We start from the raw sequence: 21,114 nt of genomic DNA on the forward strand, positions 1-21,114 counted from the left end.
TCAGTGGAAATGAGAAAAACATTTTTTTTTCTCAACAATTTTTTGTTTCTCAACAAATTTCTCAACAATTTCTTGAGAGAAATTAAAGACCCTGAAGAGATAGAGAGATATACCATGCTCATGGGTCAGAACAGAGATCAGGAAACATTTTCTATAAAGGGCCAGATAGTAAATATTTTAAATTCTGTGTATCGTATTTTCTACATCACAACCCCTCTGCCATTGTAGCATGAAAGCAACCATAGCCAATAATGAATGAGCGTGGCTGTGTCCAATAAAACTTTATTTTCAGAGGGGAAGATGGAGGTGGAGTAGAAGGACCCTAGGCTTGCCTTGTCCCACGAATAAAACTAGGTGAACTATCAAATCACCCTAACTACCTGAGAAATTGATCTGAAGACTGGCAGAAGAAACTCCACAACTAAAGATGAAGAAAAGGCCACATTAAAGAAGGTATGAGTGCTGAGATGAAGCCTGGGAAAGAAATGGATCGTGGCCACTGTGGTAGGGAGGGAGCAACTATAGTGGGAAAGGAAAAGGACAGACTGGCACACGGGAGTGCACGGGGAAAACATATCCCCACAGTAAATGGCTTGGAAAGTAAGAAGGGACAAATTCTGTGAGTTCTTGCAACCAACAAGAGTTAAAGCCTAGAGTTCGAAAGGTCAGTGGGCTTGGCAGGGATAGAGCCCAGAGGGCATCGGGGCTACTCTTGGAGAGAAGGCAGGGAAAACAGCCCTCAGACATACAGCATGAAAACTGAAATCTGAAGAGCACCCAGGACACAAAGTGGGGAGGTTCGCTGCTCATCTCAGAGCACGTCCCAGAGAGACAGCCATCACAGAGAGACCCCTCTGGGAACAAAGGAACTGTCAGGCATCACTTCTCTCCTACCCCTCAGCATAAACACAGAGCCACCTGCAGGAACCAACCCAGCGCCAACACCTGCTACCTAACTTGCTTACGCCAAGCCTCCCCCACCCATGATCATGCTTGCCCTCCGCAGTCACGCTTGCCTCGATCCCAGCATGGCAGGCCCTGTCTCCCAGAAGACGGGTGCAAACCTTTATCCATATCACATCTCCCCACCTGGGAGTTTTGCAAAGCCTCGGTTTCAGTGGCAGTGGTGACAGGTCCCATTTCACAAGCAAACTAGAGCACACACAGGCCATGAACCAAACACAGCCCACAAAAGGCAAAGAGAGCCTCTGCAGATGACGAGCCTAAAGGATACAGTGGCCAGGACACAACAGCAGAGCACTCACAACACACATTGGAGATATTCCCAGAAGTTCCAGGCCCTGGGGTACAGGAGGAGCTACATGGCAGGGCACTACAGGACCTCCTCTTCATAAGACCATTACCCTCAAGAACAGATGTAGCTGGCTTTCCTAATACACAGAAACAGGAATACAGACTTACATAAGATGAGAAGACAGAGGAATTTGCCCCAAATGGAAGAACAGGACAATGCCACAGTCAGAGATCTAAGCAAAACAGATACAAGCAACATGTCTGATGGAGAATTTAAAGCAATGATCATAAGGATACTCAACGGACTTGAGAAAAGAGAACAACAGTGAGATCCTTAACACTAAGAAAAAGAATAACATAGCAAAGATAAAGGGCTCAATAAAATGAGAAACACACTTGATGGAATGAACAGTACTGTGGAAGAGGCAGAGGAACGAATTAACAGAGTAATGGAAAGTAATCAAGCTGAACAAAAGAGACGAAAAGGAATTATGCAAAGCGAGAATAGATTTAAGGAACTCAGTGATTCCATCAAACATAGTAAAATTTTATTATAGGAGTCCCAGAAGAAGGAGTGAGAGAAAAGGGGGAAGAGCATTTACTTGAAGAAATGATAGCTGAAAACTTCCCTTATCTAGGCAAGGAAGCAGATACTCAGATCCAGGAGACACAGAGAACCTCCAATAAAATCAACAAAAGCAGATCCACACTAAAACACACTGTAATTAACACAGCAAAATAGAGTGATAAGGAAAAAATATTAAAAGTAGCAATACAAAAGAAGACTGTTACATACAAAAGAAATCCCAGAGGTGCCTTGGTGGCTTAGTCTGTTGAGCACCTGACTCTTGATTTCAGCTCAGGTTCATGATCCCAGGGTCATGGGATATAGCCAGGCGTCCAGCTCTGCACTAGGCATAGAGTCTGCTTGGGATTCTCTCTCTTCCTTCCTCTGCCCCCTCCCTAACTTGCGCTATCTAAAAATTTTTTTTAATTAAAAAAAAAAAAGAAAGAAAGAAAGAAAGAAAAAAAGAAACTCCATATATCAGCAGAAACTTTCCAAGGCAGAAAGGAGTGGCATGTTATATTCAAAGTGCTGAATGGGAAACACCTGTAGCCAAGAATCCTCTATCCAGAAAGACTATCAAGAATGGAAGGAAAGATAGAAAGTTTCCCAGACAAAAACCAAAAGAGTACATGACCACTAATCCAGTCCTGCAAATAATATTAAAGGGGACTCTTTAAGTGGAAAGGAGAGACCAAAAATGACTGTATGAGGGTAGAAAACAGAAATGCAGTTAAAATGAGTATTTCTATTTAAAAAAAAAAAAAAAAAGCCAAGAAACACACAAAAGGATATAAAATAAACACACTATACCTAAAACATGGCGAAGATAGGAAAAAAGAATGGTTCAAACCTAAATGACCATCAGCTTAATACAGACTGCTATATGCAGAAGAGGCTATACACAAACCTGATAGTAACCACAAATCAAAAATCACTAACAAATACGCAAAGGATAAAAAGAAATCCAAATAGAGAGCTAAAGAAAACCAGCAAACCATGAAAGAAAGACAAGAAAGGATCAGAGAAAATCTTCAGCAACAGTCACAAAACAAGTAATAAAATGACAATAAATATATGGCCATCAATAACAACATTGAATGTAAATGAACTAAACGCTCTAAGCAAAAGACATAGGTTGGGGCGCCTGGGTGGCTCCGTCAGCCAAGCAGTTGACTGGGGCTCAGATCATGATCTCCTAGTTCGAGAGATCAAGCCCCGCATCCGGCTCTATGATGAAAGCACGGAGCCTGCTTGGGATTCTCTCTCCCTCTCTCTCTCTCTGCCCCTCTCACACACGCATGCACTCTCTCTCAAAATAAATAAATTAAAAAAAAAAAAAAAAAAAAAGACGAGTTTACAAAATGGATTAAAAAACGAGACCCATGTATATGCTGCCCACAAGATACTCATTTTAGACCTAAAAACACCTGCAGATTTAAAGTGAGGGGATGAAGAAACATCACGCAAATGGATGTCAAAAGAAAGCCAGAGTAGCAATACTTAGATGAAATAGACTTTAAAAGAAAAGAGACAAAGAAGGACACTTATAGCAAAGCAAATAATCCAACAAGAAAATCTAACAATTATAAATATTTATGCACTCAACATAGAAGCACCCAAATACATAAAATATTTAACAAATAGAAAGGAACTGATCGATAATACAAAAATAATAGGGGACTTTAACACCTGACTTACACCAAAGGACAGATTATCTAAACAGAAAATCAACAAGGAAACAATGGCTTTGAATGACACACTGAACAGATGGGTTTGAGAGATATATTCAGAACATTCCATCCTAAAACAGAATACACATTCAGGGTGCTGGGGTGGCTCAGTCAGTTAAGTGTCTGACTTTGGCTCAGGTCATGATCTCATCATTGGTGGGAAGAAGCCCCACGTTGGGCTCTGTGCTGACAGCTTCAGATTCTCTGTCTTCCTCTCTCTGCCCCTCTCCCACTCACGCGCACACTTGCGCGCTTTCTCTCTCTAAAAGAAATAAACATTAAAAAAAAAAACTTTTTAAACAAAAGCCGAATACATGTTCAAGTACACACTGAGCTCTCCCCAGAAGAGATCACATATTGGGCCACAAAACAAGCCTCAACAAATTTAAAATGATCAAAGTCCTATACCATGCATCTTTTCGGACCAGAACACTATGAACCTTGAAGTCAACCACAAGAAAAAATCTGGAAGGAGCACAAATACATGAAGGTTAAATAACATGCTATTACACAATGAAAAAGTACACGGAAACAAATGAAAATGAACATACAATGGTTCAAAACCTTTGGGACACAACAAAAGCAGTTATAAAAGGGAAGTTTATAGCAATGCAGGCTTACTTCAAAAAGCAAGAAAAATCTCAACTAAACAACCTAACCTTGCACCTAAGAGAGCTAGAAAAGGAACAACAAATGAAGCCCAAAGACAGCAAAAGGAAGGAAAGAAAAAAAAAAAAAGATCAGAGCAGAAATAAATGCTACAGAAACTAAAAAACACTATAACAGATCAACGAAACCAGGAGCTGGTTCTTTGAAAAAAACAAAAAACAATACAATTGATAAACCTCCAGCCAAACTCATCAAGAAAAAAAGAGAAAGGACTCGAAGAAATAAATCATAAATGAGAGAGGGGAAACAACCAACATCTTAGAAATATAAACAATTGCAAAATATATTATGGAAAACTACATGCCAACAAATTGGACAACCTCAAAGAAATGGATAAATTCCTAGAAACATATAACCTACCAAAACAGATCCAGGAAGAAATACAAAATTTGAACAGACTGGTTGAATCAGTAATCAAGCAAAGAAATTTAATCAGTAATCAAAAAACTCCCAATAAATAAAAGTCTAGGACTAGATGGCTTCACAGAGGAATTCTTCTACCAACATTTAAAGAAAAGTTAACACCTATTCTTCTCAAATTATTCCAAAAAATAGAAGAGGAAGGAAAACTTCCAAATTCATTCTATGAGGCCAGCTTTACCTGGATTCCAAAACCAGATAAAGACACTACAAAAAAAGACAACTACAGACCAGTATCTGTGATGAACAAAGATGCAAAAATCCTCAACAAAATGCTAGCAAACCAAATCCAACAATACATTTAAAAAATCATTCAGTGCACCTGGGTGGCTCAGTCAGTTAAGCATCCGAATTTGGCTCAGGTCATGATCTCACAGCTTGTGGGTTCAAGCCCTGCATTGGGCTCTGTGCTGACAGCTCAGAGCCTGGAGCCTACTTCAGATTCTGTGTCTCCGTTTCTCTCTGCCCCTCCCCCACTCATGCTCGGTCTTTCTCTCTCTCAAAAATAAAACATTAAAAAAAAACCAAACCATTCACCATGATTAAGTGGGATCTATTCCTGGATTGCAAGGGTGGTTCAGTATGTGTAAACTAATCAACACAATAAATCACACCAGTAAGAAAAAGGGTAAGAACTATATTATCATTTCAACAGATGCAGAAAAATCATCTGACAAAGTACAACATCAACTCATGATAAAAACCCATAACAAAGCTGGTTTAGAGGGAACACAACATAACAAAGGCCATGTATGAAAAACCCACAGCTAACATCATCCTCAATGGGAAAAAACAGAGCTTTTCCCCTAACGTCAGAAACAAGACAAGGATGTCCACTCTCACCACTTTTGATCAACACAGTACTCAAAGTCCTAGCCTCAGCAATCAGACAACAAAAAGAAATGGCATCCAAATCAGTAAGGAAGAAGTAACACTTTCACTACTGGCAGACGACATGATACTATACACAGGAAACTCAAAATACTCTACCAAAAAACTGCTATAACTGATAAATTCATTAGAATCATAGGATACAAAATCAATCTACAGAAACCTGTTACATTTCTATATATCGATAACGAAGCAGCAGAAAGAAAAATTAAGAAAACAATCCCATTTACAACTGCACCAAAAAACAATAAGATGCCTAGGAATAAACCTAAGAAGAAAAAGACCTGTACTCTGAAAATATAAACTACTGATGAAAGAAATTGAAGATGACATAAAGAAATGGAAAGACATCCCATGCCCATGGATTAGAAAACCAAATACTGGGGGCACCCTGGGAGGCTCAGTTGGTTGAATGTCCGACTTCAGCTCACGTCATGATCTCATGGCTCAGGAGTTCGAGCCCTGCGTCAGGCTCTGTGCTGACAACTCAAAGCCTGGAACCTGCTTCGGATTCTGTGACTCCCTTTCTCTCTGCCCCTCCCCCACTCACGTTCTGTCTCTCAAAAATAAAAACAAATATTAAAAAGAAAAACAAAATTGTTAAAATGTCCATACCACCAAAAGCAATCTACAGATTTAATGCAATCTCTACCAAAATACCACCAGCATTTTTTACAGAGCTAGAACAAACAACCCTAAATTTGCATGGAACCACAAAAGACCCCAAACAGCCAAAGCGATCTTGAAAAAGTAAAGCAAAGGCTGGAAGCATCATACTTCCAGACTTCAAATTACACTACAAAGCTGTAGTGATCCAGGCAGTATGGTACTGGCACAAAAACAGACACATGGATCAACAGAACAGAATATAAAAGCCAGAAATGAACCCACAGTTATATGGTCAATTAATCTTTGACAAAGCAGTTAAGAATATCCAATGGGAAAAAGACAATCTCTTCGACAAATGGTGCTTAAAAAAAAAGTGGACAGCTACATGCAAAAGAAAGAAACTAGACCACTTTCTTACATCATACACACACACACACACACCTCAAAGTGCATTAAAAACCTAAATGTAACACCGCAAGCCATAAAAATCCTTGAAGAGAACACAGGCAGTAACTTCTCTGACACTGGCAAAAGCAACATTTTTCTAGATATGTCTCCAGAAGCAAGGGAAACAAAAGCAAAAATAAACTATTGGGACTACATCAAAATAAAAACCTTCTGCACGATGAAGGAAACAATCAACAAAACTACAAAGCCACCTAATGAATGGGAGATATTTGCAAATGGCATATCTGATAAACAGCTAGATCCCAAACTATATAAATAACTGATACAACTCAACACCCAAAAAATGAATAATCCAATCAAAAATGGGGAAGACGCGAATAGACGTTTTTCTAAAGACGACATACACATGGCCAACAGGCACATGACAAGATGCCCAACATCACTCATCCTCAGGGAAATGCAAATCAAAACTACAATGAGGCACTCCTGCCAGAATGGCTAAAATCAACAACACAAGAAACAAGTGTTGGCAATGATGTGGAGAAAAAGGACCCTCTTGTACTGTTGGTGGGAATGCAAACTGGTGCAACCACTGTGGAAAACAGTATGGAGGTTCCTCAAAAAGTTAAAAATAGAAGTGCCTTATCATCCAGTAATTGCACTACTGGGTATTCACCCAAAAAATACCATAACACTAATGCAAAGGGATACATGCACCCATATGTTTATTGCAGTATTATTTACAACAGCCAAAGAATGGAAGCAGCCCAGTGTCCATCAATAGATGAATATATATGTGGTATATATATAGTATATATAGAATAGTGGTATATATATGTATACACACACACACACACACACACACACACACACACAATGGATTAGTACTCAGCCATAAAAAATGAACACTTGCCATGTGCACAACACAGAGCTTTAGCATATAATGCTAAGCAAAATAAGTCAGAGAAAGACAGATACCATATGATGCCACACATATGTGAAATTTAAGAAAACAATCAAGGAAAAAAAGACACAAACCAAGAAACAGACTCTTAAATGTAAAGAACAAATAGATGATCACCAAAGAGGAGGTAAGTGGGGGGATGGGGATTAAGAGTACATTTATCATGATGAACACTGAGTACTGTATAGAATTACTGAATCACTATATTATATACCTGAACCTAACATACAAAAGAAATAAAACACTAACAAAAATGACACTTTTAAACACTAATTGCCACTTGTCAAAAAACAAAAACAAACAAAAAGACCCTGTACCAACTATATCAGATTCCTAATTGCCCAAACCTATCCATCCATCCATCCCTTCTACCTTGCTAAAAGGATCCTGCTTTTGTTTGCTATTTCAACATGCTCAGTTTTAAAATACTTTCTTCTTTTATCTCTACTGTTGTTCAGAGTAGCTGCATGATCCTGTTCCAGCCAATGAAATGTAAAGAGAAATCTACTGTTGGAACTTTCTGGAAAGCCACTATTACACCAGTAAAAAAGGGTGAAGCTCAGCTGGCACACCCCTCTTGCTCTTTGCCTTTCTCATCTTCTCTGCTTAGAATCTGGATACAATGGCTGATGGTACCACAACCATCTCCTGATGGGACTAGAAACTAGAAGGGAGACCGAACCTGGACAGCCACACCAAGCCTGGACACACGGTTTCCGAACTGATTATAATGAGAAAAAAATAAAATCCTCAGTTAAGCCATTGTAGTTAGGGTTCTGTTATTCATGGACCAATACGATCATCAATACAATAAATGAAAAACTGGGGCGCCGGGGTGGCTCACTCAGTTAAGCGTCTGACTTTGGCTCAGGTCATGATCAGGTCATGGGATCGAGCCCTGTTTGGGATTCTCTCTCTCTGCCCCGCCCCCACTCACTCTTTCTCTCTCAAAATAACTTTCAAGAAAGATGAGGAAAAAAATACAGTAAATGAAAAATACACACCATCACTACTTACAACTAAATTAACCCATCCATTAATTCAAAAGGAAAACCAACAGAGATCATACCTTAACAGTAGTAGAATTCAATTTCATACCACATCGGTAGGTCCTTGCTATCTGTGGAGTAAGATGGATTTCCTTGGTAAGTTGTCTCCATTTTCTACACTCAGGTTTTGTACATTGAACCTACATGGAAAGTAACATGTCAAGGTCAATGAGTTGGCTAATCTTATGCTAGCATTTCCATCCTCTACCACTCAGTCTGCCATCTTTTCCACCCGATCTGACCAACCTTTTTGCACTAAGTACTTTTTCGCCTCCTTGCATGACCAGCACCCACATAATCCGCTTTTACCGCATAAAGTAAATACTGATTCAATACCAGCTCAGGCACGAAGAAAGCACAAAGGAGATCTAAGTACTGTTGTAATAAAGGCTTTACAGCTTTAACCCAAAGAAATAATCAGAGCTAAATTTAGTCAAAAAGTATGGACATTAAACAGAACTGGATCCTGGAACAGCTTTAAAAAAAAAAAAAAAAAAAAAGACACTAGTGAAAAAAAAAACAATGAAATCCAAATAAATTCTGTAATATAGTTATTGGTACCATACGAATGTTATTTTCTGAGCTCAATATCATGGCTGTTGGGTGATAACATCAGGAGAAACTGGATAAAGGACACATTGGAATTCTGTTACTATCCTTGCAACTTTTCCATAAATTTAAAATTATTCCAAAGTAAAAGGTTTATTTTTTGAGTGTGCAGCTATCCATAAAGTCGAACACCTCCTTCACATACATACAAAAATTCAAAATGGATCAAATACCTAAATGAAGAGCTAAAGTGATAAAACTCTTAGAAGAAAACACAGAAGTCAATCTTAAGGACCTCAGATTTGGCAATGGATTCTTGGATATGACACCAGAAACACAAGCAACAAAAGAAAAAATGGATAAACTGAACTTCAAAATTAAAAATTTTTATGCATCAAAAGACACTATCAAGAAGTAAAAAGGCAACCTATAGGAGAAAATATTTGCAAGTCGTATATCATGAGGGCTTAGGATCCAAAATATATAAAGAACTCTTACAATTCAACAACAAAAGATAAACAACCCAATTAAAAATGGGAAAAAGATGCCTTTATTTTTTTTTTTTGTCTGATTGCTGCATAAAGAAATAAAAAGCATGGGGGAGCCTAAGTGGCTCAGTCAGTTAAGCGTCTGCCTTCAGCTCGGGTCATGACCTTGCAATTCGAGAGGTCAAGTCCCGTGCTGGGTTCTGTGCTGGCAGCACAGAGCCTGGAGCCTGCTTTGGATCCTATGTCTCCATCTCTCTCTGCCCCTCCCCCACTTGTGCTCGCTCTCGCTCTCTCTCACTCTTGCTCTCTCTCTCTCTCAAAAAAGTAAATAAGCATTTAAAAGAAGAAATAAAAGGCATCCAAATTGGTAAGGGAGAAGTAAAACTGTTACTACTGGCAGATGACATGATACCATATATAGAAAACTCTAAAAACTCCACCAAAAAACTATTAGAATAAACAAATTCAGTAAAGTTGCAAAATATAAGATTAACATACAGAAATCTGTTGCCTTTCTATATGCTAATTAACAAAGTAGCAGAAAGAGAAATTAAAAAAAAAACAATCCCAATTTACAATTACACCAAAAATAAAAATACCTAGGAATAAAGTTAACCAAGGAAGTGAAAGATCTGTACTCTGAAAACTAAGATATTAATGGAAAAAACTGAAGATGACACAAATGGAAAGATATATCATGCTCACGGATTGAAAGAATATTGTCAAAATGTCCATTCTACCCAAAGCAATCTACAGATTTAGTGGAATCTCTACCAAAATACCAACAGCATTTTTCACAGAACTAGAATAATCCTAAAATTTGTATGAAGTCACAAAAGACCTTGAATCCAAAGCAATCTTGAGAAAGAAAAGAACTGGAGGTATCACAATCCCAGATTTCAAGATATACCACAAAGCTGTAGTAATCAAAACACTACGGTACTGGCACAAAAACAGACACACAGGTCAATGGAACAAGATAGAGAGCCCAGAAATAAACCCATGTTTATGTGATCAATTAATCTACAATAGAGAAGAATATACAATGGGGGAAACACAGTCTCTTCAATAAATGTGCTGAGAAAACTGGACAGCTACCTACAAAAGAATGAAACCAGACCACTTTCTCTCACCATACACAAAAATAAACTCAAAATGGGTTAGAGATCTAAATGTGAGACCTGAAACCATAAAACTACTAAAAGAAAACATAGGCAGTAATTTCATGGACATTGGTCTTAGTAACATTATTTATGGATAGGTCTCCTAAGGCAAGGGAAACAAAAGCAAAAATAAACTACTGGGAACACATCAAAATAAAAAGTTCGCACAGTGAAGAAACCATCAACAAAACCCAAAGGCAATCCAGTGACTAGGAGAAGACGTGCAAGTGATACGTCCAATAAAGAGTTAACATCCAAACTATATATAAAGAACTTTTACGACTCAACACCAAGAAAACAAATAACCTGATTAAAAATGGGCAGAGATAGGGGCGCCTGGGTGGCTTGGTCGGTTAAGCGTCCGACTTCGGCTCAGGTCATGATCTCACAGTCTGTGAGTTCGAGCCCCACGTCGGGCTCTGTGCTGACAGCTCAGAGCCTGGAGCCTGTTTCAGATTCTGTGTCTCCCTCTCTCTCTGCCCCTCCCTGTTCATGCTCTGTCTCCCTCTGTCTCAAAAATAAATAAACGTTAAAAAAAAAAATTTTTTAAAAAAATGGGCAGAGAACCTGAACAGACATTTTTCCACAGATGACATACAGATGACCAACAGACCCATGAAATGATGCTCAACATCAATCATCATCAGGGAAATACAAATCCAAACCACAATGATATCACCTTAAGCCTACGAGGAAGACTAGTATTAAAAAGTCAAGAAATAGGGGCACCTGGTTGGCTCAGTCAATTAAGCATCCAGCTCTTGATCTGGGCTCAGGTCATGATCTCACGGTTTGTGAGTTCGAGCCCCACATCAGGCTCTATGCTGACAGTGTGGAGCCTGCCTGGGATTCTCTCTCTGCCCCTTCCACTCCCACTCCCTCAAAAGAAAAAAAAAAACAAAAAAAAACACACCAAAAATAACGTAAATAGTAAGTGTTGGTGAGGATGTGGAGAAAAGGGAACACTCATGCACTGTTGGTAGGAATGTAAATTGGGGCAACCACTGTGGAAAATATATGAAGTTTCCTCAAAAAATAAAAAATCAAAATACCATACGATCCAATAATTCCACTACTAGGTATTTATCCAAAGAAAATGAAAACATTAATTTGAAAAGATACATGCACCCCTATGTTTACTGCAGCCTTGTTTACAATAACCAAATTATGACAGCAACCCAAGTGTCAATCAATAGATGAATGGAGAAAGAAGATGTGGTGTAGGGGGTGCTTGGGTAGCTCAGTTGGTTAAGTGTCTGACTCTTCATTTCAGCTTAGGTCATGATCTCATGGTTCGTGAGATCAAGCCCCACATCAGGCTTTGCAGTGGCAGCGTGGAGCCTGCTTGGCATATATTCTCTCTCTCTCTCTCTCTCTCTCTCTCTCTCTCTCTCTGCCCCTCCCCCACTCTCACATGCTTGCACACTCTCAAAATAAAATAGATGATGATGTGGGATATATATATACAATAGAACACAGCCATAGAAAACAATGAGTCTCTGCTATTTGTAACAACATGGATGAACTCAGCATTGTGCTAAGTGAAATAAGTCAGAGAAAGACAAATACTGTATAATCTTGCTTATATGTGGAACCTACAAAATAAATGAATCACAACAACAACAAAAAGAGATTCAAATACAGAGAACTGCTGGTCGCCAGAGGGAGGTGGATACAGGGATGGGTGAAATAGGTGAAGGCAACTAAGACCTACAAACTTCCAATTATTAGTTAAGTCACAGAAACGAAATGTACAGCATAGGGAATCAATAATATTTCAAAATGGACACAAGACTTACAGTTATTTCTCCAAAGATGATAAATAAATGACCAACAAGCACACACACAAAAAATGCATTAGTCGTTACAGAAATCAAAACCACAGCAAGACACCCCGCGAGGGGTATCTGTCACTCACACCCACTACGGTACGTAGAACCAAATTAATGGGAAACGAGAGTTAGTGAGGATATGGTGAAATCTGAAGCCTCATGCACTACCGCTGGGAATGAAGACAGTACAGCAATCTGCTACGGAGAAGAGTCTACAAGTCCCTCAAAGAGTAAAACATAGAATTACCATATGACCCAGCAATTTTATTCCAAGGTATATATGTACCAAACAGAACTGAAAGCAGGTAATTCAAATATTCACACACAAATGTCCACAGCAGCAACTACTTGCAATAACAAAAAGGTGACGACAACCCAAATGTCATCTGATAAACGGATAAATAGAATCTGACCACCCCACACTATGGAACATCACCCATGAAAAGGAATGAAGTACAACATAGGTAAACCTCAAAAACGTTATGCTCTGAGAAAGAAGCCAGTCACGAAAGGTCACGTGCTGCATGATTCCTTTACGTAAAACATCCTAAAGAGGTAATCCATAAAGATCAGGGGCTGTCAGGAGCTGCGGGAGCGGAAATGGAAGGGGACTGCTTGATGGGCACAGGTTTCTTCTGTGAACGATGAAGAGGCTTTGCAGTTAGTATTTGGTTGCACAGCACTGTCAGTGTAATAGATGCCTCTACACTGTGCACTTTAAAATAGTTTAGGGACGCCTGCTTGGCTCAGTGGAACAGCATGCGACTCCCGGTTCCAGCGTTGTGAGTTTGAGCCGCATGCTGGGTATAGAGGTTACTTAAATAAAACTTAACGAAAGAATAGTTAAGTTTGTTATGTGAGCTTTGCATCAATAAAAAAACTTTTAGGGGCGCCTGGGTGGCTGAGTCAGTTGAGCGTCCAGCTCATCATCTCATGGCTCGTGGGTTGGAGCCCCACATCAGGCTCTGTGCTGACAGAGCCTGCTTGGGATTCTCTCTCTCTCCCTCTCTCTCAAAATAAATAAATAAACGTAAAAAAGTAATTAATAAATCTTAAGTGTACAAGAGAAACTCAGAGTTACCTATATTTTAAAAATTAGCCATTTATTAAATGATGGTGTATTTACCTAATAATATACACAATCATTAAAATATATCTTCAAGCATGGCTACATGGAAAAGTAATATAAAGTTAATAAACTAAATACTACAAAAAATTATACACAAAGTATGATTTTTAACCTAATTAGGATTTGTGTATAAAAGTATGCAACTGTGCTTCAACATACACATAAAAATATGAACAGAAAAAAAAGATTTGAGAGATGTGTATCAACTGGTGGCAGTTTTAGTTTAGTTTCTTCTTTATAGTAAGTGAATTATCTAAGTTTTCTACAAAAACAAAAAAGGTGATACGCTTTAAGACACAGAAAGAAGAGTAAGTGTAATAATAGAAAGATTTCCTAAAAAATCAGTATTTTCATCCATTCTTGCCTTTGGCTCCACAAACGTTTTCCAGCACAATAAAGCATTATATTTTTTTTTACCCAGTACGGGAGCTGCTGGTCTGCCATGAAAGCTTTGGGGCTAGGTTCGGTTTTCCCGTTGCTAGTCCATATTTTTTTCCAGGTAGTATATTTGTCATATCCATCCTTATGGCTGAAAAAATAAATAAAAATAAATATATCAAGCTAGAAGTTCACCAGGTTTTCAAAAACAGGAAGCAGGTTAGGAAGTCTTACGTAAAGGATTTAACTAGCCCTGTCATTAAGAAGGGGGAAAGTTACCTTGGTGCCCTTCAAACAGGCTGTCGGGAAGGGTGAGGTCCTTCCAGTTTAGTATCGAAAACTATTAAGAAGGGATGACTTCTTCAGCACAAGGTCCAGCACCTTGTAGTCGTCAGCATCCTCCCCAAAATCTCTGCACCCATGCCCGGTCACAGAATAGCAAAGCAGTGCCCACATTTTTCACAACTTGCAGAGCGAAAACAATGACTATCTCACAGCAGATACTTTCTGAGCCCTGAGTGTGCACGCACATAAGCACGCACACAGCAAACTACTGCATCGAAATTCTGGCACGGCTGTAGTTGGCATGGTTGGAATGGGGGAGTAACTCAGTAAGCCTGTGGGCTCCGTCTTAACCGCCTGACCCCTTCCGCCTCCCCCACCACTCCCACCACCGTGCCCTCCACCATGGAAACCTCCAACAATTAGTGAACAAACCTTCTGTAGTAATGGTCAAAGCATTCATTACAGAAATGTTCCCCACAGGAGAGGTGATACCATCGGGACGTGTAACCATTTTTGGCACATCTGAAAATAGCAAAGACGCGCAGCTTTGGTGATGAGTAAGCATTTCTTCTCCCTTTTTAAACACGTGTATTAAGCACATTCTACAAGCCCATTTTGTGCGATCTCCACTTAGAATCCTAACAACCAAGAGTTGATGACAGGGGAAACTGAAAGGATGTTTCATCCATGATACACGGTGAGGGCACAGGGGCTCAGATTCACAGTTACCTAACCCAGACCCCAGAAGGACCCGGGGCTTCGAAGTTTTACCAAGACTCCCCGGAGCAATGATAGAGTTTTATGACATGATACAAGGGGTGTCACTGTGCTTCCTGCAAGCTTCACGTGTATGAAGGAGACAAGTGCAGTCTCTGGCAATAACATATGGCCCCAATACTGAGTAGTGAACAAATCCGGCCAGCTGGAATCTGACCATCAAGCAAACGTATCTGGCAAACGTAACCTGTCAAACAGCCAATAATGTCGCCAAAGAATGAAATACAATGCTGCAGTGAACGCGAACACCAGCACCTCTGTGTGACTAGAAAATAAAAATGGGGATTTGTTTGCCAGGTTTTATGGAATCTGAAGCCTTATCTGAAGACTCTTCTCTGGAAGTAAAAGGTCATGCTTGGGTCATCCCAATAAAAATGGCAAGAGTGCTGGTGGCTTCATGGTTTCAGTGAGACCCGTATATGTCCGCTGGAAGAGGAGACAGGTTATCTGAGGAGGAGAGGAAGCACAGGGAAAGTATCCATGTGCTGGGCTCCCAGGGGAGCCCATGGTCTGCCCTCCAGTGTCCCCACCCCACCCTCAACCCCCAGGAGCAATACGGCCATGGTGCATGGGACCCGAGGACACTGGCCACTGCGTAGAGCTTCTACATCTAGGTCGAGCAGAGGAAGCATACAGGGGGACTGTCTCTATTCTTAAAGGACTTATGCTACCTATCTCTATCTTTAGGAAAACCATCTTGGAAGATGATGTTCCCACCAAGAATGCTCTCCTGAGCAGGAATGGGAGGCTGACACACCCCATCCACACCGACCTTTCAGAAGCACTTGCAAAGCACACGGGACACGCTACTGTGCAGCCCGACTTTTCACATCTCCTGTATTTCTTCTCTGAACTGCCGTCTTCATCCTCGTCTGTTGTCTCTGTTGCTTTCTTCTTGGCCTGAAGAAGAACCAGCTGTGAGGTTACAATTTCCCCAGAAGGGCGAGGAGTGAAGGAGGTAGAAGGCTTTTACTACTGAAATAACTTCCACCTTATGAAAATCAACAACGTCCTGGCAGCAGGGGAAGGGCTGATAAGACAGCAACTTCCCTGAGACAGCAGAGTGCAAGTAATTCACGGACAGGCTAGAAATACACAAGAAGCACTTGAACGACAGGTCTCTGAGGAGAAAACTAAAACACACTCGAGCCGGAGCACCTGGGTGGCTCAGTGGGTTAAGTGGCCGACTCTTGATTTGGGCTCAGGTCATGATCTTGAGGTTCATGAGATCGAGCCCTGTGTTGGGCAGAGCCTGCTTGGGATTCTCACTCTCCCTCTATCTGCCCCTCCCCTGCTCTGTTTTTTTCTTTCTCAAAATAAATAAATATTTTAAGAAAATAAGACAATAAATAAAACACGTGAGCCTTTCTCAGGAAAAGCTGTACTGGTCAAAATAAAAGCCACTCTCAGGCTTTCTTTAATTAGAGCAGTTATATACCCTCAGCACTGCCAATAAAAAAAAAATTGAATAATTGTATTATCTTTTTTAAGTTTTTGTATTTAAGTAATCTGTACACCTAACATAGGGCTCGAACTCACAACCCCGAGATCAACAGTCACATGCTCTTCCAATTGAGCCAGCCCCCCAAAATTGAGTAATTTTAGAAAAAGAATTGCATCATTCAATATTTTTCTTTAAAGACAAAACAAAACCGTAGAAAAGAGATGGCTGCAAGGAACCCGCCAACGGCACCCAACCAGCTCCAAGCTGAAGTCCAAGTTCCTGTGAACGACACCACGCCAAGCATGATCTGGCCGCAGCTCATATCCTGGGAGCAACCACACAGCTGCGATTCTCTGAACAGCCCATGCTGATTCACACTCTACCCCTTTGTCTTTGCAGTTCCTCCGCCAGATGTACCGTTTTTCTACACGCTAGCCCTTTATCACACTGTGCTGTGATCGTTCCGAGGGGAATTTCTCCACTAGGCTTCAAGTTCCTTGAGGACTGAAAAGACATCTTTTCCTCTCTAATACTTCAGCCCAAATCGTCACAATCTCGTGTGCTCAAAACAGGTGCATCGTGGGGTGCCAGGATGGCTCAGTTGGCGGAGCGTGCAGCTGTGACTTTAAGCCCCACGCCGGGTGTGGAGAGTACTTACAACCAAACAGGTGCACTGAGTGAACAAATGAGCGGTACCTGCCTACCGGAGCTCCTCAAAGGCAGGCTATCTGGAGAATGATCAAAAGATGCCTTTTTCTTTGTCCTCCTCCGAGGGGTCGCCATTGTTTCAGAAAATCTTCAAAAAAAAAAAAAAAAAAAAAAAAAATTAAATGAGTAAATAGTAACGCTTTTGAGCCTCCGGAGCAAATTTATTATCCAGTTTACTAGGTAAGAGCATACGCTCCGCAGTTAGACTGCCCTGGTGTGAAGCCACTGCTTTCAAACTACTTAATCTAAGACCTAGCCTCGGTGTTCCCGTATATAAAATGGGCACAGCAAGAGTGTACCCCACAGAAGTGGTGCGAGCAGTTAAGATAATCTATTAAAGCACCTGACCCGGCATATTGTAAGTACTGTACTCGATAAATGTTGTCCGTTACTAACATATACATTTCAAAGTATAAAAATAAGAAACACACCAATGACCAATAAACCAATTACACTACTGTTTGTAAAATTCAGTGAGTAAAACCACCTGAATTTTGTCTGTTCCATTCCTCTCTCCCTTACTATATATCTTCTTAGTAATTCCTGAATTTTGATCTTCTACTTCACAAAGAAAACTCATTGGTTCCCTCTCAGTAAAATCTCAGGCACGCTGTCCAGTCATTACTGCATTTAGGAATCTGGGTTAAACAGTCACTGGTATCTTCTACTAGAAAAATTTATGAGCTCTCAAACTAGTCTAATAACTAGCATGGTTAAACAAGCACTAAGAACAAAAGTCTCTAAGAAAAACAATGCATAGTCATCATGAAAGATTAAGAATTATCAAATTAGTATTTTTAATTAAATTAAATAATGAAAAATGCTTAAAGTACTCAATAACATATTCTACAATTAACACACAATTCCTTCCCTGATCCATCATATTACTACACACACACACACACACACACACACACAATAATAGTATGAAAAATAGGACATATCTATGGGTAAGAAATTTGAAAGTGGAAAAGTGTTATCATAAGATACAAATTCCTCAAACATAATCTTCATCTTGGATAAAAGCTTTGAGGGCCTTGTGATCCTACTGTTTTGTATCCGTGAATTATACTAACATTCATAAGAGCATTTTTCACAGATTACTAACATCATGTGTGACAACACCAACTCTCAGGAATCTTGACGTCAGTGTTACAGATGACTTTCCTCTGACTCGGTCTTCACTTTCTCAAAACCATTAGTTATGAACACATAATCTCTATACATATTCTGAAATGCATTACAGTTAAGCATCAAATAAGTTGCCTTTTGGTTCTACACCACTCGTTATACCACTGGATAACGCCCTAATAATGTTAGAAGAACTACTGTCTACCTGTAATTCTTATACCCAAAAGCTTTCTGGATCACGTTTATATTTTCAAAAGGCTGTCTACGCTAATAAATCTCTTTATGTAATACGTACATCCTATGTTATTCATAAAAAAAGCCACAGATAAAGCACTTGTAAATATGTACATAGAATATATAAACGTATGGAACATGTAAGGATTACAGCAAAAATATTGGAGTCTAATGTCGGGTTTAGGAACATCAGTATCATCAGCCTAGTTCCATGCAGCATTTGGCTCTATCACCTAGAAATACCAGCATTCTCCAAAGTAAGTATAGTTTCTGGAAACTTCAACAAACATTTTAATCCAACTGTGTACTGGAAAATATGTATTTAGTTGCAATGAAAAATTATACAATTCAAGAAATGGTTAAGAGGAAATGAAAACACTGGCTATAAAAGCCATTGTTAAGTCTGTTGTCGAGAAAAAAACATAAGTGATGATTTTTTAGTGTTACTACATTTTCAACTTTAATCACAGAATTAACAGTGATACACCCTCGTCCTTTTCTGACATGGTCAGCTCTGTGTCTTCACTGTTACTGGATTCTTGAGGCTTAAGATGAAGGGGAAATTTTTTAAGTTGGAAAGGCTACAGCTTTTGTGCTTTAAATATAATGTTAGAAACACTGATCGCAAGTGCTAACAAATTAGTATGCTGAAAGTGCTCTCACCTGGTTTTTCAAACTGATAAACACATCTAACTTTATCAATTTGTTTCATGTTTAATATAATTACATAAGCATAAATTTCTAAATTTAAATTTATTGCTTTGGTTTTCTTTTAACATGACAAAAGGATGAAAAAAGTGAGGGGCTTTTGCGGGGATAAATAAATGGATATATCTATCAGTGTCTAGATTTCTATTTTAATAATTCCCAAGGTTTTTTTCTGAAGTAGTTTATTGAATATTTAAAAAAAAAAAAACCCACAGGATTCACAAAAATCTGAATCCAAAAGACTTTTGATTGAAATAAAAATTTACAGCGGCATCAGCACAATTTCTAAAAATAAGATAAACTACCAGAAACTTCTTCAGAGGCAACAGAAACAAGAACTGCCCTGAGGGTCATTTAAAACAAGGTAGGCCTAGCACCTTACTGCACCCACGCCAATCAAATTTTCCGAAATATGGATCCAGTCCAGTTGCCTGAATGCTTTAGGGACTACTTTCACCGCCTGAAAGACCATTTAATTACTGGTAGTCATTTTCTCGTGTACCTCCTGAAGATACCTTCTTCCCGCCCCCTTTCTTCCACTACAATAGAGTTTTGGTTTTTGTTTTTTTTTAAAGCCACCAAACAAAACGCAGAAGCCCTGGGTCGTGTGCATACCTGTGGAGTGACGGAGCTCCCCAAATGGAGTGGTCTGGGGACTCCCGCACCCCACCCCGGGGAGGGCTGGGCCTCCAGCTGGCTAGATTCCACAGTACGGAACCCTAACTTTCTACAGCTGGGCCTGCCTCTCTTCCTTCCTCTTTCACCTGCCAGCTGCCAGGCTGTTGACTAACAGCTACCCCAACCCCGGCCGCCCCCACCGGGTCCCCGGGCCCGGAGCAGTTACCCCAGCAACCTGGCAATGCCGCTCGTGTCTGAACGCGTGGTGGCTGCGCCGGGAAGATTCCTGCAACACCTGCAGGGCTGTGAGGGCGCCCCGCCGCCACACCTCGGCTGGGAAGGACGAGCCAGGGAGTTCCTACCCCCGGAGTGTGGGCTTGCCGCCGGCGGCAGACGCTCCCCAGGTGACAGGGCTCTGACAGTCCCCAGGAGAGACCCCCAACGTTCCCGGCGCCAGCTGCAGCCGCCTCGCTTTCCGAAAAGCTTTCTCGTCTCTTCTCCAAAGTCGGAGAAGCAACAGCCTCCGGGGCTCACCTTTGCGCCGGAAAGGTGCAAGGAGTCGGGGGGAGAAGGCACCGCTGCACAGAAAGGAAGCGTTGTAGGGGGGGATTAGGTGAGACCCTCAACCCCGCGACGGATCCGGGAACCCGGTCGCTGCAACACTCCAGCCCGGGAATCCCCCCCCCCCCCCACCCCGTCCTCGGACCCCGCACGCCCTTTCCAATCCGGGGAGGGCGCCGGCAGCCCCCGGCGCACCCGTCCACCTCCCACCGGGGCGAGGGGCGCTGCACGAGGGGAGAAAGGCAGCTTGCACCCCAGCCAAAACGCTTTGTGCGGAGCTGTCACCCGAAATCCGCCGCCGCCCCCGCGCCCGCCCCCGGAGCCGCGTGCCCCACACCTGGGAGCGCAGGCGAGACGCCGCACGCCGGCCCGGGCTGCCGGCGCCTCTCCGGAGCCGCGCGCTGCGCGCACAGGACAGCACGATCCGCGCCGCGAGCCGCAGCCCCCGCTCGGCCGCCGCCGCCGCCGCCGCTTCCGCCCCTGTCACGGCGTGACCCGGAGTGGGAGGAGCCGGCGGGACCAGGGAGGAGTAGGGTCCCCGCCTTCG

At 41.1% G+C, this 21,114-nt stretch overlaps 1 protein-coding gene across 5 annotated transcripts in view; it reads right to left on the reverse strand.

Annotated features, from left to right (window-relative positions):
• Positions 1-21,068, reverse strand: part of KDM1B (lysine demethylase 1B) — a 62,132-nt gene extending 41,064 nt beyond the window's left edge. Inside the window, exons 1-7 of one of the 5 annotated variants that reach the window (XM_053904857.1) lie at positions 20,905-21,068; positions 20,541-20,584; positions 17,304-17,403; positions 15,936-16,063; positions 14,819-14,908; positions 14,141-14,252; positions 8,583-8,702 (exon numbers count right to left, since the gene is read on the reverse strand). In XM_053904857.1, the coding sequence (XP_053760832.1) occupies positions 8,583-8,702; positions 14,141-14,252; positions 14,819-14,908; positions 15,936-16,063; positions 17,304-17,390 (537 nt within the window). In that variant the 5' untranslated portion in view covers positions 17,391-17,403; positions 20,541-20,584; positions 20,905-21,068. Of the gene's footprint in view, positions 1-8,582; positions 8,703-14,140; positions 14,253-14,818; positions 14,909-15,935; positions 16,064-17,303; positions 17,404-20,232; positions 20,331-20,540; positions 20,585-20,904 lie in introns of those variants that run through there. The other 4 variants (XM_053904858.1, XM_053904859.1, XM_019420028.2 and 1 more) reach the window with 4 other exon arrangements.
• Positions 21,069-21,114: the final 46 nt, after the last annotated feature.

Source organism: Panthera pardus, unplaced genomic scaffold, assembly GCF_024362965.1.
Source record: "Panthera pardus isolate Hobbes unplaced genomic scaffold, ASM2436296v1 HiC_scaffold_17, whole genome shotgun sequence".
NCBI classification, from domain to species: Eukaryota; Metazoa; Chordata; class Mammalia; order Carnivora; family Felidae; genus Panthera; species Panthera pardus.